Source organism: Homarus americanus, unplaced genomic scaffold (assembly GCF_018991925.1).
Source record: "Homarus americanus isolate GMGI-L3 unplaced genomic scaffold, GMGI_Hamer_2.0 scaffold34360, whole genome shotgun sequence".
In the NCBI taxonomy this organism is placed as follows: domain Eukaryota; kingdom Metazoa; phylum Arthropoda; class Malacostraca; order Decapoda; family Nephropidae; genus Homarus; species Homarus americanus.
The window spans coordinates 8,214,885-8,238,799 of record NW_024739403.1 but is presented as its reverse complement, the minus strand read 5'-3'; the positions used below and the strand labels follow the sequence as shown (position 1 = coordinate 8,238,799).

Sequence of the window (23,915 nt, the reverse complement as noted above, 5' to 3'; positions counted from 1 at the left end):
AATTAGATAAATAAAATAACAATACTGTTCTATGTAAAGTAAGACATGCAGATAACTACTCTCCTTACCTGTTGAAAGGCAGAATATGATGCCATATCACAGAGGAAACTCTGCTCCTGCTTCTTGGCTATCAAGTGAAAGTAGAAAGTGTCCTGGCCTCGAGCTCGACCACAGCTGTGCACGTATGACCGGTAATCAGTAGGAGGATCAAACCTAGAAAGAGAATTACATAAATATATACATGTATCATACTGTACCTCCTCAGCTGACACTTTAGACATACAGTCCCTCTATTTAAATCATCTAGCTATCTGAACAAATATAATATATGGTGACTCTTCCCAAAATAATTCTGTCTTACCAACTATTATCACATACTAAAATGTAACTAATTCAGCAGCAACTTGTATGTGTTTGATCAAGAAATGTGTAAAGGCTGTCATTATGCTCTTGCTGTTGCTGCATATAAATATATTAATCTGTTTGTAGTACGTTTCTGTCCAATTATCACACAGTTCTAGGAATACATATACTTTTGGTATTTTTAGTAATGCCTATATTTACTACGGGTACTTTGTTTGTTAGCCAGGTTAGTCACATCCATAGAGTACCACATCAAGGCTTTGTACCAGATAAAATACTAATTTTGTCCTTACCTTAAAACAAGATTACACTGAGGAACATCAATTCCTTCTTCAAGCACACGTGTGGATACCAGAACATTGCACTCGTGGTGACGAAATCTGAAGGAAATCAATGTAAAACTGCACATCATTAAGCACATAAATTGTACAATAAGTACATATACCCAAGTAACACTCAATTAAACCTGCTTTGGCATATCAAGGGTCCATTATGGAGAGCAGCAACACAGTTTGTATGTCTGTATAATCTGAGTTACATTTTTACACAAGCCCTAATGAACAGCTTGACCATAAAGATTTAATACTAACTTACATAATGTGTTTTATACTGTATACACACACCTAAGCAAATGTAAATGATGGGGCAAGTAAATAATGTTAATAAACTACACAGGACAGTTTTTCATCACCTCTAGTACCTATAAAAATATAACTTTATTCAACCTATCACGATTTCAGTCTAAAACTATTCAGTGCACATTAACCCACTCACGCATGACGACACGATTCGTGTCATATTCATGTTAAGACCAACATTAAGGTGATGCAAATCGAGTCAACCAAACTTAATTGGCCAAAAATTAAGTTTGCAACAGAATTGCACCAATTTTTTATGCATCTTGGTAACAAGTAATTTCTACCAATAAACTAATTGGCAACTCTCGAGGCCCATAGGAAGGGAAGACCGGAATGATAAATGCGCAGTATTATCTCAGCAGTCAGACCGTGAGTGTGAGCTGCGTCCATTTAAATTTCCATAACTCCGTGCGGGCTGCCTCTACTCCTGGATTACAGTGCTTACCTTACCCTACTCCCTGAAATAATTTCTTTTTAGTGTTAGAGAAGTGAAGCGATGGTTGTGTAATGTAATATTTTTTCATATTTACAGGGAAGTGTTTAGTTTTCAAAGGCCATTATTTGTATCAGGCTATACAACCTCGTTATGGTGACAATGTCTCAAAAAAAAGTCTCTGAAAGAGTAGGATTTTCTCTGTTTAGGGACAGTGAGCATAAAGTAGATAGTGATAATAAAGAGCCTGGTAGAGAAAATGATCGTGATGATAACAAAGAAAGTCAGGAATATGAGGTAGTAATTGTGTCAGTTGCATCTACCTTCTGGCGCCTCACCACCAGACTCCCCCTACCACCACACGTACCACCTACATTCACTCTCACTCTCACATTTTACTCGGGTTCATTCACTCACTTCCTCCCCCAAAGTTCATCTACAACTCCCAAAAGTCTTCCACCTCGCTGAAGGATGTGAGCACAGAATGATCTGTTTTATATCACTAGAGAATGAATTTATTTTATAATATATTTTGTTATTTTATATTGCATTTTATTATTAGATATTGTTACTTTCTTTTACTATATGACAATCATGCAATGCAGCTGAATGCCCATCCACCTATACAGTATATATGATCTTATTTTATATTATACCGTAATACAATTTATGTTATTACGGTATATTTTGTTATAATTTGCGCTATTCTTATATATTACATAAGTCATGTGGTGCAGTCGAATGCCTGCCCACGTGTATAAAAATAATGTCGAAAAAAAAAAAAAACTCAGGACTTACACGAATTCTATCAGTACATTTCTCTTTGTTATGGTTTGGCAACAAGATGTAATATAATTTATATTGATATAAAACATAGGCACCAAAATAAGCTGAAAAAAAAAGTTACTACTTGAGAATCAGTTCTTTGCTATTTTCTCAAGTACCATTGGTCATATCAGAAATCTGATTACAGTGGTAACTTGAAATTTACAGTATTTTATTTCCCTGATGACTTATTTTTTACTTTAACTTACTGTATTTTGTCATTCTATTTCCTCTTTTGTCTTAAATTAAGTGATATTAGACGTATATAAAGACTTAGGCTATGAGATAGTGGGATTTTAAACATTGTTTTGTAAATACAATATGCATATCGCAAGTGTTCCGACTTACGTACAAATCTGACTTATTAACGTCCTCCGGAACATAACCCGTTTGTAATCAGGGGGCGTCCAGTACCTGTACTTGTATTATTATCATTATTTATTTTTTTTTTTTGGGGGGGGAGGGGGCTTAAGTTGCAGAGCAATCACTTACGAAGCCAAAAATATATGGTTTATGCCAATAAAGTAAAAACAAAATTTTGGAGAAATCGATATAGCAAAAAAATTTCCACTGAGCGCTGTCTCGCCTGCCTTGGGGGCCTCAAAGATGCGACCTTGGAACCAGAGAACTAAAAACTTATCTCGTGCAAAAGAGGGTTAATACTATCAATGTTTTCTTAATTTTTGATCATCCCTTGTTGTATCCATCGCTATCTGCTGTATTCTTGAGGTAGATAGCTGTATTTGGATACATGAACTTTGGTGGGTTAAGTTATCAAAACCCACAATGGTCTTTCTCCATTTTTTTATAAAAAATATATATTATGCAGTCAATAAAGTGGTCACAGTAATTACACTATAAGCTGTGAGTGTTATGGGAAGATGGCGCTTAATTGGGCTAAGCCGAGTTCAACATCTTATGCTCGTGAAAGGTGAGGGAATACTGAGGGCCAGAGCCAGCTTCTAATGGCTGACCTAACCTCTTTAGCAATGCGCCCACCAGTGGAAACTATTGATCACATGATAGCTGTGCAACACAGCACATGCCATGGAAATTTATGGGGGGGTGATAGGATTATATATTACAAATGGATTAACCCATATTTATATAAATGCTACTGACTATTAGTCAGGGGCTAATGCGTTGTCATTTCAATACTTTTCTTTAATTCTCTCTCTTCACTCTATCAATGTTCTTAAAACTAGTCAAGCTTACCGTCTGAGTACCTCCTCTTGCTTCTTATGTTCAGCTTCAGCAGCCCTTGGATCATCCTTAACACTCTCCTTGGCTTCAACAGTATACTGGGGGAAGATCCAAGCATAGTCTCCACCTATATCACTCAGTTCCTGTAACACCAGTGAAATAGTTACTGAAAGGAAAACTAAAAAAGCAAATTAAATATCCTAACCATGAACAACTTTAGCAAAATCAACTGACTCATCAGATAATTTGCAATTACAGAACTCCAAAAGTGGCTGCCACCGAGATTCAGATTACGATAAAGATTAACTTAATTTCATAGATTTAGAGCATCAAGCACAGTACTGTACTTCAAAAATAAGACAAAACTATTCATACCTTCAGGAGTCTGTATATAATCTTGGCCATGTTGCGGTGATGCACAAATATGAGTCCACACACAGAGTCAGGATCCTCAGGGTTGTGCACCTTAACCTTCTCCTTCACATCATCGCGCCGTTTACGTCCTTTGCCACCACTAGGTAGCAGCAATGCCAGAGTGTCAGCCATGGCCACTGCCTCGGATGAAACCACTTGAGGGGAAGAACCAGGTTCATCCATTTCATTACTTGAATTCAGTCCAGCTCCAGAGGTGGCTGTTAAGTCTGTTACACTTGCTGTGGATGTTTTTGGTGTTGTTATTTTTGATTCCTCTGAAACACTATTTTCTTGTGAGTTGTCTGAAGAATTCACTTGATCAATACTTTCTTCAATCCTTGCTTCATTATGAGAATTTGTTGTGATATCGACATGAGTAGCATCAGCAGCAACTGCCTCACAAGGCAGCTCAGAGGTAGCAAGGGGAGCAGAAGTTTCAGCAATGGAGTCTTGGTCTTGGCAAGATTCCATGCAAAACTGGATTTGTACTGAGTCACAGCTTTCATTATCTGCCTCTGCTACACACTCTCTATCACTTGGATCTTTACAATTCAAGCTCAGCTCATCAGGGTCAATGTGTCCATTCATTTTACTTCCAACATTTTTCTCTGAGATTCTGGGAGATGGCAAAGTGTTATGACTGCCATGTGCAAAACCATTGCATAACATTGCATTTTTAATATTTTGTATCTTGGCAGCATTTTGTAGTTCACTTTTGGCACTCAAAGGTCCATTATGTAGATCACAGCTCAATAAAGTTTCTAGTTCACAGCCATCTATACAAGATGATTCCTTAATATTAAGCCTAAATAAATCGTCTTCTAAGACTGACCCACCTTCACTTTCCTTATTGTCTATAGCTTCACATATATTGCAACAGGTTTGTGTAGTATCAGGATCCTTTTGTACTGTACTTTGCATACCATCAATACAAACAGAGTCCCCATTCAGTAAATGACCTTTTACTTCTTCAATACCATTTTGTAAATGAACATTTCTGACATCTTTGTTGAGTCCCTTTGTGGTGCTTCTTTCTTTCAATGATCCCGACTGAGGTATCTTGCAATCATTAGTAATTATATCACTAGTACAACATTCCAAATTATTTATACATGATTCAGACACAGCCTTGATTGTACATTCTGGAATTAATTTGGAGGAAGGTGCACATGATCCTCCAGCCACTGACACATCATCATCTTCACTCAAGTCTTCGATGGTGGAACAACGAACAACATTACTGGGGGATTTTTCACATATGTCCATCTCCTCACCTGCTTCCTGTTTAAGTAGTCCTGATGTAACACTAGAATCATCGGCAACTGAACCCGACAAACGAAATTCATCAGATGATGATACACACACACTCTCACTAATAAAGCAATCATGTATCTCATTATCTCTACTAGATGATTTAGGAACTGTCTTACATAGAATTTCATTGACTAATCTACTGCCAGTTTTCATATTTTCAGCAAAAGAACAATTGGAATTTTGAAAAACCGAGGGAGGGGTTCCATAACACGATTCATCTGAACTTGACTCAGCATTACTATCTGTATCTTTGTCTACTGATATGTCATCTCTGTGTTCTTCTTCCACCACCTTCCTACTGGGCAATGTTTCCAATGAGGTCTCACCAGCTAAGTTAGATTTGGCCTCTACACTTAAATTTTGCATCTCATTCCCAAGTCCCAATGAGGTCTCAGAGGCGGCTTTAGTTTCTACTACAGGTTCAACGGGCATGTCTTCAACTCCATCTACCGCAGATTCAGTTTTGGTTATTTCATTATTTTCCAATTTATCTCTTCTCTTACGTGGATCTATGAAATTAAGTGGCCGCACCTGACGAAGGATTTCAACTAAGCGTAAGACCTTTGGGGTCGAGAATTTCAAGATTTGATCCAATTCTGTATACTTATCAAATGCTTGTTCTACCACAGCCCTGAAAGAAAATTAAACCTTAAATGAGTGCAGCAATTTTCCACCAATGAAATACTACACTACCCTCAAACAAGAAAAATCAACCCAACTTACTTTAACTTAACAAAATTGAAATGAAAAACCCAAACAAAAAAATATTCTTTTTGATTCAATTTACAGAAATAATGTTAAATTATCCTACTTAGAGCATTCTCATTCATCACACATTTTTCAAAGAAGACATGAACACATTGCTCATACAGTACTACAGTGTATTTTTTTAATGCAATAAATAAACATAACTTACTTAAAATATGTAAAAGGAAATATTCTCTGAAGTTAATGCTCTCAACTGGCTCAGCCATGTCAATATTGTTATTATCGACTCTGTATCTGTATTTTTCTGGCTAAATAAACTGTTTCAAGATCAATATATATATTCCTCTTACTGAAGCAGTCCTATCAAAATTTATAAAACAACTATTGGTCTATTATCATTATTTTACTCCCATTTTTGTAAAGGGTAGATCTAGGAAACACTCCACAAAAGGGGGAAAATGGTAAGAGATAATCATGTAAGGAAAATAAAGAATGAGAGGAAAGAACCAAAACAACAGAGATACTCCACAAACCAGGGTTGTATTAAATATTTTCACCAAGATTTTGAGGAACTTCATACGGGTACAGGGGATATTTCCTTTTTTTTTATTCTAAATTTCAAGTAACTGATTCATCCTGATATTACTCTCTACAGAGAAGATCAGACTCAGTGGTTGACATAAAAGCACCAGTTAAGCACTTCACTAAAGGGACACCACTTTTATATTCTACTGTATTTGGATAACACCGGATGATTTGATTCAGCAGAGAGAGACACCTGCCCTGTACAGAAGGGGTTATACTAGTGGCAGACACAATGAGATGATTACTTTCACTTTCCCCCTACACCCAGATTTGCTCATAAAACAGAAGTTGCCATTTAAACCATAAACTGCAACCATGGAAAAAACCTGGCTATCTGCATGGGACAAATGTTTTGCCATGATGGAAAGCTAAGGGAGTGTGTGGGCGGCCAAGACATTAGAGGAAAGAGAGAGGAGCTGGGGGGATGGAGGACGGCCAACTGTCACTAATGGAAGTGTGTCTTTCATGATGATTGAAAGGCAACCAACTACCCTACTGAGGCCTGGGTAGTATATGGAGGTCTGTGGAACGCGTGAGTCACTTTATGAATGCTAATCTTGGCACACAATTTTAAAACAATGGCAAGCAAATCTTGTCATCACGATCCACGTCACAGTCTCACTTTTATCGTCATGTGACACACAGCAGTTTAAGTGTTAAAGCAGAATGCAACTAAGTTATTGTCATATCAGCAGAGCACACCTAATCAATGAGTGCTCAGTCATAAATTCTGACCACAGCAACAACCTATCTTTAGTGTCAACCATTTCATAAACTTCCCAGCTGTTAGTTAAGAGTTACAGTATTCTGCTGTTTTAGACCACCAAAATGGCTTGAACACAGAGAGCTGCCTGGCAGAGGGCATAAGCTGGAGCATAGTTTAGACTTAAACAACATGGGAAATATTACTGGTTTAATTGTCCTTATGATGCACGATGTCCTGCCAGTAAGTAAATGTTTAATGCTTGAAAAAGTAATTTGTCAATGACTTCATGTGACCATCTCTTGTAGGGAGTTCCTAGGGATAATGAAGTGTCAGAGGTATATACAATTGTACAAAAATAAAACTTTAAATATGCTAAGTTTATCAAACTTAGTACATACCTTATCCGTGCCATAACTGTGAAGATCATGCAGAGCAAGAGGTAGTGGCGATCATATGCAGTCTTCTTCTTTAACTTCTCCACTTCAACTAAAGCATATAAAGCTGCTCTGTCAGCACACCACAGCCCTGTAAGAAAACAAAGATAATCTCATTCCTACAAAATTATCATACAGTATCTCAGCGTTCATTTTATCATATTATTATGTTCAATATAAGTTGACTGTAAGGATCCTGGGACCCTATGACCATACAAACAAAATAAGCCCAAACTCCCCCACATGGAGAAAATTATTGATCATTATACACACCTGAGAGGTTACCGAGTTACATAAGCCATTAATATTTGTTAAATTTGTTATTATATGTTTCATTTTTGGATTGGCAGACAAACATATCAAAATTTGTACTTCCTCAACCATTTACCTCCGATGGGACGTCAGTCAAACAGATTATGATGAGACAATAATCAAACCTCTGCTCACCAGCACACAGACAGTGGAACAAATCGCCATAGTGAGATAATGCTCAATGAACAGTCATGGCTCGAATTAGACCTTCAGGTTTTCTGATCAATAAATGTCATGTACCCTTTATAGGACAATGGCACAGAGGGAGAGGAAGGGTAATAAGTTTATCTAACCGACCAATAGATTAACACAGGTTTACAATGGGATGCCCAGTCTGATACTCAATGAACTCCCCAAAAAAATTTTGTCCAGAAGTTTCCTAATCACCTGAACTATAACAAACCAGGATCACCTCTTTGTAGTCTTGGCACAGATCCCTCACTTGGTATAAAATCATAAATGGTAAGTTGATCTACGAAGTGGATTTCATATTTGACTCAATGTAGTGAAGTAATGGTCCTAAATACAGCTCACTAGCAGACCAAACACTTGAGTCTCTGATGCATAAAACAAAACCATATAGTCTAAAAACCTACACAAGTACTCACTTTATTGTGTAGCCAAGGAAGATTCTACGTAAGTACCTAATATAAAAAAAAGGAATATTTAGCTGTACAAAAGGTCAAGAGCTGTAGCAGAACATTCTGCCATGCAGTAGGAGGCTGGAAACTGAAGTGGTTAATGTTAACTAATGAATGGATCAGAGGGTTGCAGAAACCTCCATCTTCTTCCCTTTTGAGGTGACTTCCTTACCAAGGGGATGTGCTTAGTAACCTTGCGATGAAGGTGAAGAATATTCTAATTAAAATATAATCAGCTTTTGGATACTAATCACAAGTTGTAGCCTAAAGTTATGACCTTTAATCCTGCTAACAATATTGAGCTGCAAAATCCTAATGTAGATTATAAAAGCCATCTTAGTTATGCACTTACCTAAATTATTGAGCACATCTAGGAAGTCCATCAGGATCTGCCTTGGTTCATTATTAGGATCAGGTAATCCATCACAGAACTCCTGATACTCAGGACCATAAACTTCCACAAGATCATAGCGATGGTCATTGAGAAAGCTGAGAGCATCCTCGACTAGACGACGCACCTCCAGCTCTACCTCCGACCGCTCATCAGGAGAGGGATCACAACACATCACAATTTTCTCAACAGGTTTATTTACATACCTGCATTATGGAGAGACAAAATTAATATTATAACCTGATTTTAATGAAGGTATTACACATTAAAACCTGATGTGAATGAAAGTAATACACACCATAAAATTATTCGAATGATAGCAAAAACTAAAAGTGGGTCCGATAGACCTGACAGCCCGTTAGAGAAAGTGAGGATCCAGCTCACTGTATATCTAACTTTTTGTACACAAGGAGGCACCATAGCCAATACCAGAAGATGGTGAGTATTGATGCAATGGTCCAGCCATTTACAAAGTACAGGTACTGCTCAACTTACGACCACCCGGACATACGACCGCCAGTCGTATAAAATATTTTTCAAATTACGTATTTTCGAGTCCCGACGTTAGTAATCGCGCTGTGTACTGACAAAATTTTGTTTGTAATTCCCTTTAAAATGGCTGACAAGCTTAAAAGTGAGAGTTCTCGTGGTGCTGAGAAGAAAAAGAGACACCCATTTTAGATTTTCTATGTATTAGTTTCGCATTTTTGACTTGTGTCCTGGTCGTCGGTACCTGACCCCGTCGTAAGTCGAGGACTGACTGTAGATTATGGTTCTTATAAAATTTCTGTATACGTTTTATAATAAAAATGTGGAAGTCCTACATTCTATGGATACTAGAATAAGTGTAAGTGAAATACATATTTATGCAAAATGACATCTTAGCCTAACCAATACTAAACTTCACTCTCTCAAAAAGGCAAAACAGTCATCCTTCACAAGGCTCTGTCATCACGGAAATACTGAAGCAAAACTCAAAACAAGTGAAGTGAAACTATTCCTTAATATTGTACCACCATCTATTACTTATAGATGGAAATCCTCACCTTAGTACAGTGACTATTTCTGAGGCAGTATCAACTCTACAAGAGGAAGCTTTCTGAAGGTGATTAAGGAAGGACTCAAGCTGGGGGGGAGAGCAGGCATGACTCAACACAGGAGAAGTCATGCCTAGGATTCGGCAATTTCCACATCTAATCAGAACCTGAAAATAAGAATATTCAAGATATATACATACAATATTTCATCCTATATTGATATTAAAAACAACTTCATTACTGTAAACTTTGTATGTATAAAAAATATGGTTAAATAAATAACAAATAATAATACACATAAACTGAAGTTGTCTGTGAAACACACGTGCCACAACTGGTGGAAAAACCAATCAAATGAAGTGATAATCATGTCAGGTAATCTATGCTGAACATTTTTCTAATAATATAGCTTTCAAACTCTGTGTCTGCATTGCAGGCATAAAAGTATGATTTGATTTCTCAATAAATATCAATAAATTATTTTAATACAATTCAATTAATATCATCACAGGTCCAAAGAGAAACTTTTTCTGACAAACAAGAGAAAAACAAGTCCTTCTGGTGCGCAGTGAGCTGGAGCAGTGAGGTGGTTGTGTGTTCATGGTTATGACAGACTAAGTTGAATGGATTGCACATGTGGTGTGAATCATTAGCTTTCAAATTACTGTAGTTTCTCTCTTACTACCTTTTATGAGTTAGTTGCTTGGGAGATGAAGGCTAATCTTCAGCTTAAAGTTCATATCTAGCATAAGTGCCCTGAAGCCCGTGGCTAAAGCCTGCATTGGACATATGATGAGTCATCCTACAAAGGCTGAGGTTATAAGCCATAATAGATACTCACATCACCTCAAAGGCTAAGCAAACTAAGTTACAAATGACTGTGATGTGGTAGCAGTATGGTTAAAGTACATAAACTACACACCTTAACAATTGTAGAAGAAGTCGCCATTCGGTGAGCATCAGTAATGACAAGAAGGTTGAGCATGTCCAGTGGCAACACCCCTGCTTGCAGTCCTTGCTCTAGCACATCCACTGTCATTATTAACACCTGAGGAACAACCATCATACTTTAGTTCCATTAATGGCACCACAAATTTGCGGTACATTTTTACTTGCGCACAAAGAAATGTATACGTATTCCTTTTATGTGATTGCTCTTAAGACAATTACTGGTATTTCTTTTACCTGTAGTATTGTATGTACAGTATGTGTGTGTGTGTGTAAACACACATACACACACAAAACACATACAAGTAAATAATAATTGGAAAATCCTATCACAAATAATCAGAAACAAATTTATTAAAAATGTGGCAGTCTACCTTCAAGTCCATGCTCTATTAATAAAGTACAGTAATAGAGCATGGACTTGAGGGTTGACTGTCAAATTTTTAATAAATTTGTTTCTGATTATTTGTGAGAGGAATTTCCAATTATTATTTATTTGTATGTGTTTTGTGTGTGTGTGTGTGTCTACACACACACACACACACACACACACATTATTACAATACAGGTAAAGGAAATTACTGTCTCTAGAACGAATGGCTCCCTGTCCCAGCCGCAAAAATGCTAACAACTTTAAAACTACCCACAGACATTCTTGGGTACATCCAGGGTGTCATCCGCGAATAACCGAGAACCGCTTAGTAAAAATCCGCAAACTTGGGGGCCCCCTGTACCATAAATTTACTAAGCAACAGTACTCTTAGTCTGGACACTGTGGCCCTGACTGCACCTTCTTGGATGATTTCAGCTGGAAGTACACATACAATAATGACCACCGAATACATGTAAAAAAAAAATAAATAAATATCACTTACTTGAGCTTCTCTGAAAGCCTGACTCCAGCGAGATGGCAGCCAATTGTCTACATGGTCAAGTGTGGTGTAGGTGGTGACATTGAGGTTGGTGTTCTGCTGAATGGCTTCCCCTGCACGAACAAGGCCCGGTCCTGACCACCCGGTGATCAAGGTTCGTTGCCCCCTGCCTCCTTGCTCCTTGCTTGAAGTGAATTATACAGCTTCTTTATAAAATAATACAGTACATGCTCAAACAAAAGATATTTGAGAAAATACTAAAGCATGATTGATACAGTATTACTAAAAGGTTTGTGCAATTAGAGATTCATATACAGTAATTAGTATGATACTTTTCATGTGTACACAGCATGACATGAACTCTAACTTCGATTTAACAAAACAAACAAATTTTTCAATAAAAAAACCCCAGTGATTTCCTAATAGCAATACCTTCGAGTGAGGTGAGCCAACTCTCGAGTTACCATGGTGATGAGGAATGTCCGAGTGGAGCGAGAGGCCAATACAGTGAGAGTGTTTCGTCGTAGGCAAGCATCCACCAACTCCACCTGGTACTCTCGAGGAGTAAATATGGTGGAGTGCACATTTTCTGGTTGTACCCGGTTCATCTGAAAACAATTATTTTTGGAAATCAACATAGAAGTTACCACAATTACACACTAGTCCAATCCAAGTTTTAAGCCAAATTTATTAAGTACTGAGTACAGTAGCTCTGAAAGACAACAACCCCTTTAATCTTTGCACTCTTTCCCATTTCCTTTACCAACTTCTTTTCCTCTATTCCAGTAACTTTACTCCTACTTATAGTACTGTACTGTATCATTCAGGTGAAACAGTTACTCCTTTTAATAACAGTCGCCAATGACAGTGATAAAAATCAGGCAAAACATTAGAGAAAACATTATCTAATGTTTCCTGTAATAATGCACAGAATAAATACAGTATAACAATTCACACAATAATAAAATATAAGATAACTACTGTATTGTAGAACACCAAGAGAACACCTCAAGCCAAGTGACAGCAAAGTAGTAGTGTGATATATGTCCTGGTGGTGGTGTGAGATGAGCTGAGGTCAGGTAATGCCACTACAGCAGCTGTTTAGCTAATAAGTGAGGTGTTGAACAATGGGTATACCCTGTGCATATTATTATTTCCCACGTTTTTCTTTGCAAAAGGAATCAGATAGCAGTTTTTGCCATATTTTTGCTTGCAGAGAAGGTTTACCATAAAAATATGATGTAATGTGAAGAGAAAAAAAGGAAGCCTTTCCCATATAGCACAATCACCATCGTAAACTCGGTACAGTATAACACTGTGGTGCTTCCCTCACACACACACTCTCAGCATTTCTACCTGTCCTACCCTTGTTGCTTCATAAGAGCACAGTACAGTATATACTTTAGCAATAATTACCAGGTATCAGTGCTATGTAACTATCACAAGGTACAGTATTCTTAATCACAAAGAATATGTAATCCCAAATGCATTTTACATCTTCAAACAATTACAATACAAAAGATTACAAAATTTACCCACCATTTTCATAATAACATAACACATTTCTTATTACCTTGCGTTTCCTCCTCATATTTCTATCAAAGATCACACAAACTGCAACAAACAACAATATTGGACCGTGAAGATACAGCAAAAGAAGTTACAGGCACCAGGACACAAACTACAGCACAGCACAGCACCACCTTAACTCGTCTCTACCACTAGAGTATCACAAACACACTGGGCAAGGCAGCATCAGATGACATTCACCTGTGGGGTACACCTTACCACACAATGTATACAAACTAATCTTTTCATGCCTGTATATCAACAAGAAACACCCTTGATAATTCTAAATATAAGATACATTACAAAATTATATAGAGCAAATATCACCTACTTGAACAAGATATTATAAGTAAATGGCAGTGCAAATAGAATCTTCAGGTAATATGACACCACTTTATAACGTCAAGTAAATATAACGTTATCAGGGGACTTACATTATAAATAAAAGTACTTTAGTCTTCATGATAGATATCACAAATAATTATCAACTACTAGGTCAAATAAGTTCAAGGTAAACAGTGTAATATTAAGGTATATAGCAACTGTGCAACTTGATACTCAGGTCCCCCACACACCAGGTAGGCTTGTGGCTAACCTCACCCAGGACACATTATTCACACCATCCTCTTCTCTCACTGACTTACATGTTGGACACTATCAATATGTTACCTGTCTGTGTGTGTGTGGGGGGATGGGATATTTTGTGATGATTTTGAAATTATTATTGCACAAGCAGATTGTGAAAAAAAAGAGTTAAAATAAAGACATTCACACATCCCTTATAGAAGACATGACAGCTGCTCCCCCCCCCCCCACACATACACATTGTATTATCCATGTGGATAACATAGGTTAGCAAGCCCATCAATAAGTTACAGTCTTCAGTACTGTGTCATCTCATTTTCCTGCCAGTCACCCTCAAAATACTCACCATTATGAACCTTCTGCACAGGAACGGGGTATGATCAATGAATAGAATACATCCTTTTTGTTTCTACACTGCCATGGCTGGCAACTCTGAAATGAGAATCAAAATAATATCTATTAAAACAAACTAATAAAAAGCAAATATTACATAAAGTACACTGCATTCTATTTGTTGACCTGTCTGGTGTGTAGCCACTTCCTAAAACTCACAGCAGGTGGTCCCATGTGGTATTAATTAGGATCAAAGAGAACCTAGAGGTGCCAAATGGATCACATCTGTCATCCTTACAAATATTAACTTCAGAACAAATCGAAGCCATTGACAGTAAGCTCTGAGATTTGCCTCTTGCATTACAATATTGTTGTAGAAATTCAGAGGTGCAACTACAATTATGCATAGTATTGCAGTGTAGTGAGTCAGTCAAAGTTTTAGTAGGTTCCTGGCTTCAGTGCTCACAAGGTATTCAAATATGGTTTGGTATGACGGATCTGAAATCAAACTACTGCAACGGTTTAACTGTTATATTACAGAAATGTCACAGAACATTCAGAGCGTGTATTTACAGCAGTGTCGCCATGTAGCCCATGCACAGCGAAACTAACTGTTACGGTAAGTATTGATCAATTACAACACGACACTAATACAGCTACAACTGTACACAATAATAATATCTTGTTGCACTCAATCCAGCATTATTGTAGTATTAAAAGTTTAGTCTTTTACATAAAACACAAAATTTGGTTGGTGCTATCAACCATGTACTGTATAACTAATCAAGTTATAACCTACCAAACCTAGCTAACTGGACCCCTTGGCATATTAAATATCTACCTTTTCTAGTAGTTTTCAGATTTTCTACTCATGATATCTCGGTTACAGGGTACAGTTTGGTTCATAAAATGGATCAAACTAACCTACCTAACAAAATCTAACCTAAAGTGGTAATAATTGAAGAGAATGGTCTAACTTAAGCATCAATTACAGGAACTTTCTCCATAAAGACAAAAATTGTCTTACCCCCAAAAAATTGGAAAAAAAAAAAAAAATGATCGAGAGAATGTTTTGTGTAAAATTGAATTTTATGATTTTTTTTCTGCTTTCCATACAGGCTCGTTTCCTATTTTTATAAAGCTACATTCTATAATGTATCATTCATAAAATAAAAAAAACTAATCTAACCTAAAGTACTATACTAGTTACTTTTGTATTTTATTCTTCTAAAATAAAATTACATTCCCATTTTTTTATTCAGTTTCACCCTTCATAAAATGAAGTAAACTAAATTACTACACCCTATCTACCCAAACCATTTCTACAGTCTAAATATGGAGTGCACGGCAAGGTCGTATTTTACCATCTTCCTCCGCTGATTTTGGACATAAAAAGTAATGTTACACAAAAGACATTCCTCATGCACTTTCTATGATTTTCTAGAGGTAAGAAAACTTTTACCTTCTAGGGAGAAATTTTGTCAAGTCAGTACCAAGGCCGGACCACTCATTAAATATTAGCTAACCAAACCAAAACATATTCATGTGTATGAAAATAATTATTTTTAGTTTCTACTGTACATTACCAATACCCAATCACCGAGAAGACAATATGGCCTCCGAGTCTTAATTGAAGCCAAAAGAAATCGGACAATTTATATCAAGCAAAATGTATAACTCATTTAGTTTTTATCGATAACACAAGATAAGAAAGCATTGATGTTCTACGGTGAAATGTCGTGCAGGAGGTAGTTATGCCGTAATTGGGTTTGACTATTACCACTGACATACTCAGTGGAAGTAATTGTATGTCAACAACACTGGAGAGCAAAAATGGCGACAGATGGATGAAGCAGATATGTTCATTGCTAATAGAATGGAAAAACTAACACACAGGATATAGGTACAATACTGTACTGAACGACAGCCGCATGTGAAACGACAACGTCTATTGGTACGGCAGCCTACTGTGCATGCATGGTGGGCAGACTATACAATTAGATCCTAAAATGGCCTTCTTTCTGACTAACCTATTCTAACTTAACGTAACCTAACTTAACCTTTTGGCTGCGGGAGGTTACCCTAAGCTGCATAAAATCTGCGGTAGCCAGAATTAAATGGTAAGTGCAGGAACTGCAGCAAAAGGTTTAACGGTAATTATTCATGACTAACCCGCGGCCGAAATTGATAGAAAACGATTTTAAAAACTCTGGATTTTCACCGTTTTTTTTATTGTGGACACTGTTGTAGTTTGTGCAAATGAGTTAACAAATGGTTATTCCTAAAATAAACGTAACTTAACCTTTGAGGCTATGAAAAACAGGCCTAACTAAGCTAGCCAAACAAACCTACCTAACCTTACCTGACTTCCTTACCGGGGGGTGGATCCCTCTGTATATTAAATAGAAAGAACTTACTAAGATATGGTGTAATTTGAGGCCCTTTCTGGACGTGAGATCATGCGGCCGTATCGGCGCTCATGCAGCCCGGGCGGCCGAGTGAATTATTGTGATGGCAAGAAACGTCGAGCCACGGAGTTGAGGACGCGATGAACAAATTTCTTTCCGGTCTGAAAGCACAGGGATTCCCGCAGAGGGCACAGTCTCTATTTAAAGGAACAATGCCGTGGTCTTTGAACAATTGAAGTCTCGTTGTCTTTATCCTTAAATTCGCAAATCACGTCCATATAAGACCGGCGACAACCTTCATAGGTCATGCTGAAAATGAAACTCGCTCGAGTCCTGGGAAAAGCGCCGCAGAAGAGCGTGGCCTCATTACCGCTGGGAAGACAAATTAGTGAGTGCCTAGGCACAAGAAATGTTTACCACATCAGAACTCACTCATGAAAATAAAGAAAGAAATAAAACAGTAATACAGTGGGGCATGCTATAACGAATGGATCCTACTACGAATATTCCTATAACGAACGGTTTTACCTATAAAATTGAGAATGCCATAACGAACGAAACTCCTACAACGAACATTATTTAAAATTTTTTTTTTTTTTTTTTACTAATTTATTGTTTTTTTATTACAAGTATTAATGATATTCTTTATTTCAGGGGTTTAGATGCATATTTATGCACTTTTTTAAAAATTTTACAATTTTATATTATATTTTTCAATGTTAAGTGGTTGTATTTGGGGGCCTGGAACGGATTAATCCTATAACGAACGAATGCTATAACGAACAAGGTTCTAGAACCAATTAGATTCGTTATAGCATACCCCACAAATAACTCGTCTGCGGGTTAGTCCTATATATTAACAGGGTTAACCTAACCTAACAACACAGTCAGTCAGTACAGCTGCCATACCTACTGTATATTCACTGCAAAAAAAACAAAAATCATATTAAAATCAAAAGTACAAAAATTACAATTCCTATACCGTACCTGTACTTAATTTTTGGTTTTCTTCAGGCAAGGAATAAAGGTAATTTTTCGTTATCCACCCATCACGTTTTACGATTTTTTTTCTTACCATTTGGTAGATCTTCAAGAAACGAAAGAATTTACTTGAATTTAGACGCACATTCCAAAAATAAATGCGATACTCGCGATTTATTAGTTGTAAAAATCACGAATTTTTCTAAGTCCCAATTTGATGTTATGGTTACAGTCCAACTCGGCCCACATCCAACTTGGACCATCTCGGATAACCAACTCGGACCACTTAGGTTAACGAACTCGGGCTAAAAAGCAAAATTAAAAGTTTACACATTTTTGCAAGAATGATAAAGGTACAATGATAAAAAGCAGCAAAGCAGCAAAGATTATAAGGGGGGGGGGATTGATTTGTTATTATTTATGTGGAAGAGGCGAGTTACTTAATGCACAAAGGCAGAACATACTATACAAAAAACTCGGGTCAAATAACAATGACCCCAAATGGATAAATAATTATTTAAAGAATATTATTGGCCAAAGAAAGGCTATAGGTTGGAGAATAAATCGTGAAGTTTACATACGAGATTATTATAAGGAATTGGCCAGTAGGGTTAAGACCGAGATAAGAAAAGCAAAGAAGAATAATGAACTGAAGGTAGCAAGGGAGGCAAAGTTAAGCCCCAAGGGATTCTTTCAAATGTATCAAACTAAAACACGAGACAAGATTGGACGGAGAAATGACCAATAATCTGAAAACAGGTATTTTTCAACAGTTTTCACCGCCGAAAACCAAGACACCGACTATATACAGAGATAGTAAAGAAAATATATTAGGTGAGATAGTAGTGACTAGTAACGATGTTAGTAAGCAAATGGACAAGCTAAAGCCTAATAAGTCACCAGGTCCCGATGAGATAGTTGCCAGAGTATTAAAGGAATGTAAGGAAGAGCTTAGTATGCCCTTAGTAAATTTGCTTAACATGTCATTAAAAACAGATGTAGCACCAGAATCCTGGATGATAGTGAATTTGATACCTATTTTCAAGAAGGGAGATAGATCACTATCCTCTAACTACTGTTCAACCAGTTTGTTTAACATCAATTGTAGGCAAATTGCTGAAAGCAAAAATTTCAAACCCTATTCAGAATCACCAGGAGAAGCACAAGTTACGAATGTGGATCATGGTTCATTGATCAAGTTCTACTAACAAACTCATACAATTCATCCTTCATACCGAATGAACCCACGGTATTCACTCATTCACACTCTTCGTATTTCAGTGAACCAAAAGAGACATAAAACATATCTCAAACTTATTCCTGAACCTCTAGTCAGCTACTTGTTTGAAGTGTGCAAGATGGGCCAGTTAGTAATGTGTGGGCCGAGTTGGTTATTTAAGAGGGGCCGAGTTGGAGGTACACCCCCTAACCTAACTGAAAAAAAAAGGGATTTGCCCCAAAGATAATTGTCAGAATCATCTAAAACACCAAGAATACTGTAGAGAAAAAATAAATCATGTGAAAAGGTGATGAGTGGATAAAGAAAAATAACAAGAATAAATTATTTTCTACTGTGCAATATTAGGCAAAAAATAATTTATTTAGATACACAAGAATCATTAAATATAACCGTTAATTTTCTTACACGAAAAATAACTACTGAAATTAATAAAATAAATAAAATAAAGAAACAAATTATTGATATTCATAAAGTAACCGACGTTTGACTAAATAAATTACCACCAAGATACGAGTTACAACCTTTATTTAATTCCCCATAGTGCTGGATTATAACACTCAACTGAACCACAGAGATTACAGCACGGAGTCTAATATCCTCTAGCACACTTATAATATATTACTAAAATAAAACCTAACAAATGATTATAGAAGAACCAGATGTCGAGGTCACTGACACAACGGCCTCACACATTAAAAACTCATCCTCTACGTCTTCTCTCACTCATATTTGGTTCAACTACATGTGAAACGTCAGGAATGGATCTAAACAGGTATAGAATTTAAGAGTAAAGGGATTAAATAAGGCTCACCTACTTAAAATATTACACTCCGAGACAAGTTGGAGACCACCAAGCTAGTGTACCATAATTTACATCCAGGTTATGTTACCAATACCGCAGTTCATCTATATTATTTCTTATTTGTATGATATTAAGTTAGTAATAAATACGTAAAAATAGCATATTAATAAAAGAATATCACTTTTTTAAATTTATGAGGATATTTAATGCATTATAAAAAATTTAAGTTTAACAATATGAAACCGTTATATAGACGTATTCCCGCATGAAGGTTATTTTCAGTAAAAATGTTGTAGTAAATTATTTTAAAATGGAAATCGATCAATTTCACTATGAAAGATAAATATTGCAAATAATATATGCTTAATAATTTTAAGAAGAAACTAATATGATCCTATGAAATGTGGAGAATAAAAGTCTCGTCAAGGCTGATGACTCGAAGCTCTGCCTCAGTTATCTGGGGATGTAATTATAAATAATGTGGAATAAAAAACAATGCTAACAAAAATCTTTATAGAATAGCCCAAATCGTGTCTGATGATGCCCGAAGGACCCCCTTTCTTAGCTCTCATACAGTCTCATGGAATTTTGAAATTCATCGTGGTACTTTTTTTTCACACCCAAAAAAGGCGGCAAACTGTGTGGTAGAGACTCATTCAATTACAACTTAAGAGAACAAGTTAATTCCATTTAAAAGAGGAGGATCCAAAGGGTACCTTATCTATTGAGACTGCACAGTTGCTACATCGGTCAGAACCTCTTAAAATCTTGCTTTGCATCAGTCACGTGATGATTAGTGTGAGTACAGTATGGGCACGAGGACCACATAGGCAATAAGAATTAATTAATATTTCAAGTGTTAACTTCGGTAAATGTTTCGGTATGTTTGATTGTACTGCATGAATCCTCACTAAATAAAGTAAAATATAATATAATCAAAAGATCGTTAATTATTGGAAATTGAAATATACTGCACGGATAATTACACACTGCGGGGAGTTACACATGCGTAGTGTGTAAAATAGAAGACTATTATAGGCGATGGCATAATGGACCATATACACATTGCAACGGAACCGGTTCATTTATTGGTTTTATTTATTCATTTATTTGTTTTGCCTCGTGAAGGAGTACCAGAACGGGTTTTTGCCCGGAAGCTCCTGCTTGATACACATGCTGGAGGGGCTGGATGTGTGGTCGTACATACTGTAGAACTTGGAACGTTGTAGTTATATTCACAATCAATCAAAGTACTGTCCTTATATCTGAGGGTTGGTCTACCACAGACCTCCATTCTAAACGTTCTCGGTCTATATTCCCCATACAATAAATGCAGTACATCGTATTTGCCAATTTCTTTGGTAGTGTTTGTGTTCCTCAAGAAAAGTTGAAAATGAAAATGAAAATAAGAGCAATATTGTCAGCCACACAAGATAATTGTTTTCAAAATCAACAACTAAAGATTACGATGATTCCTCCTTTGATAAGAGCCGTCATCTCAACTTGGCTAGCTGCGCAACATTGACCTGACGCTGTTCCATAATTCTAGCGAAACCATAATGAGCAATGTATTGGCAGAGATACTTTGTTCCGCTATGCTTCTTGAAGTCAGCAGGACTATCTTTGAACTTTGTTAATGTGAAGTAACTGGCGTCTCAATTTGGCGGTGTCTATTCTCAATAATACCTGGATGGTTAAATTATGTGGACTAAAATAATACTATCATGGCCCTGTAGGAACCCATATTGCAGGGCGATAGTGTCCCTTCCTCCCCCGCCTCGAGATCCGGGTCTGATATATGACAAGTAAATTATATGCTGTCCTCTCTATTCTATAATGTTGTTCAGTCGCTTATTCACTAATCCGCCCGATAGTAGAACAGCTAATATAAAATAAGCAAACTTAAACTGAATACAGTACATAGAGTATGTTTTAAGTAAAACTCAACGAAACTAAACGAAGGGCAAGAAACTAAGACACCCGGGTCTTTCCTGCAGCCAGAAGAAAGAGGTTTCCCGTACAACTATTACATTTTCTGTAACAATATTAAAGAGAATGGGGCCGAATACTCATCAGAGGCGTGACCGACAACCCAAGCAGCTAACGAGCCGATCAGTGGCGAAGAGGATGAAAGTAAATTGATATTGAAACAGTTTGTTTTATATTGAAACAGTTTATTTAGCTAAAGGAACACAGATACAGAGTCGATTATACATCCTAATATTAACATGGCTGAGCCAGTTGAGAGCCTGAGCTCTCTTGTAGGCATCTAATATATACTGTACATTTATCTTAAAGAAGTATTTTGTAACCTTTAGTATCATCTTGAATAGTACTGTAGGGTTTCGTGATATTATGTTGTCTAGCACTCAGGATGGATGGAAACTCTAAGGTGGTGGTTTTGTTATATAATATAAGTTATATGGTAGACAGTCTGGTGCTGGAGATGCCGTGTGGTGAGGAGCTGCTCAGTAGACACGTTCGGTGAGTAGCGTGTTGAAGGAGGTAGATGTGCAGGAGCTTCGTTAGAGAAGATGTTGCCTGTTGCTGGCCTCCTGGTTGAATGAAAGCTGGACAGCGAGGAGCTTGCTTGGAGGAGGTGTTGCGTGTTCAGGAACGTAGAGTAGAATAAGAGAGCTGGTTGGTGAGGACGCTCAGAGAAGGACAGCTGGTGGGTCGCCATGCTCGCCGGCGGGAGCGAGGACCGCCAGGCAGGCGGAGGAGAAGCGAGGGCCGCCAGGCAGCGGCGGAGGAGGAGGTGTTGCGTGTTCAGGAACCGAGGCCAGAATGAATCTCAATGGAGAGACAGAGCTTATATACACAGCAGCCGGAAGTAAATCCGTGGGAAGTCGCCGGTTTCTCGACTCCGTTGCTAGGGAAGACGTGGCTGGTTGCTAGGATACTGTGGCATCTGGTGACGCCCCCCCCCCCCTGGGCCGCTCGTTTGGTTGCTAGGAAGATGCGCTGGTTGCTAGGATACTGTGGCATTGGAATGCGGCTGCCGCAGTTGTAGGGGAGACGTCCACTACAGTACACACAGCATGGTGGTAATAAGAACATATCAGAATGTTACCACAGTTATCACTTCGATATTTAATTATTTTAATTATTTTTTTTTACATTTATATTAGAAGTATATACATACTTTACAGTGGAGTTGATAAACATAAATATTGTTACGGACCTCCTCCTTTCACCGCTTACCCAGCTTCCACCACCGGTTACCAGCGACTAGAAAGTGATGTCCAAGGCAGATATTGTGGGTTTCTGATGTTGTTTCGCACTCAGGATGGGTTGGAGAAACTCTTCATGATGGTTTCTTTTATATAAATATATTGAATGTACAGCAGTGCAGGGAGTTGCTGTGTGGTGAGGAGCTTGCTGGAGAGGAGGTTGCTTGTCGGGGCTGTAGGTAGAAGGGCTCCTGCAGCCGCATACCATAGCCATAGCTCCAGCTCGGTAGACAGCATACTATAGTAGCTCCAGCTCGGTAGACCCAGACACCATAGCCTGAGCCCCAGACAGCATACCATAGTAGCCCAGCTCTGGTAGTAATCCACACCATAGTAGTTTCAATTCAGACTGCATAATGCTATAGAAGTCGCAGTTTGTAGACTGCATATCATGGTAGCTCTAAATGGCAGACAGCATACTATATTCAGTCAGACTACATATCAAGTAGTAGTTCAGCAGACAGCATACTATAGTAGCCTTGTGCCTGCAGACGCATACCATAGTAGCTCCAGCTCTGGCAGACCGGCACTATAGTAGCTCCCAGTTTGCAGACTGCACAGTAGCTCCAGCTCGGGCAGACAGCATACTATGGCAGCCCCAGCTCTTGCAGACCCCATACTATAGCAGCTCCAGCTCTGGTAGACAAGGCGCAGTAGCTCCTACTCGGTAGACAGCATACTAGGCAGCCCAGCCTGGCATACATACCAAGTAGTCTATTTTCAGACAGCATACTATGTAGCTCAGCCGGCAGACAGCATACTATAGTAGCCCTGTCGGTGGACGGCTACCAGTGAGTGCTCCAGCTCAGTAGACCGCATACCATAGTGGTGCTCCAGCTCGGCGGCAGACAGCATATTGCAGTAGCTGCGTTTCTCGGCAGACCGCATACCACAGTAGCTCCAGCCTCGGGCAGACAGCAGCATGGTCATAGTAGCCCAG

The 23,915-nt window shown here is 37.8% G+C and overlaps 1 protein-coding gene across 2 annotated transcripts in view; it reads right to left on the bottom strand.

Moving 5' to 3' along the window:
- Window positions 1-19,804, bottom strand: part of LOC121874590 (endoribonuclease Dcr-1-like) — a 35,925-nt gene extending 16,121 nt beyond the window's left edge. Inside the window, exons 1-12 of one of the 2 annotated variants that reach the window (XM_042378800.1) lie at window positions 19,752-19,804; window positions 14,325-14,410; window positions 12,257-12,432; window positions 11,828-12,008; window positions 10,927-11,052; window positions 10,014-10,171; window positions 8,929-9,173; window positions 7,588-7,714; window positions 3,838-5,821; window positions 3,475-3,605; window positions 657-743; window positions 69-213 (exon numbers count right to left, since the gene is read on the bottom strand). In XM_042378800.1, the coding sequence (XP_042234734.1) occupies window positions 69-213; window positions 657-743; window positions 3,475-3,605; window positions 3,838-5,821; window positions 7,588-7,714; window positions 8,929-9,173; window positions 10,014-10,171; window positions 10,927-11,052; window positions 11,828-12,008; window positions 12,257-12,432; window positions 14,325-14,327 (3,363 nt within the window). In that variant the 5' untranslated portion in view covers window positions 14,328-14,410; window positions 19,752-19,804. The remainder of the gene's footprint in view (window positions 1-68; window positions 214-656; window positions 744-3,474; window positions 3,606-3,837; window positions 5,822-7,587; window positions 7,715-8,928; window positions 9,174-10,013; window positions 10,172-10,926; window positions 11,053-11,827; window positions 12,009-12,256; window positions 12,433-14,324; window positions 14,411-19,751) is intronic. The other variant, XM_042378799.1, reaches the window with a different exon arrangement.
- Between the last annotated feature and the right edge of the window lie 4,111 nt (window positions 19,805-23,915).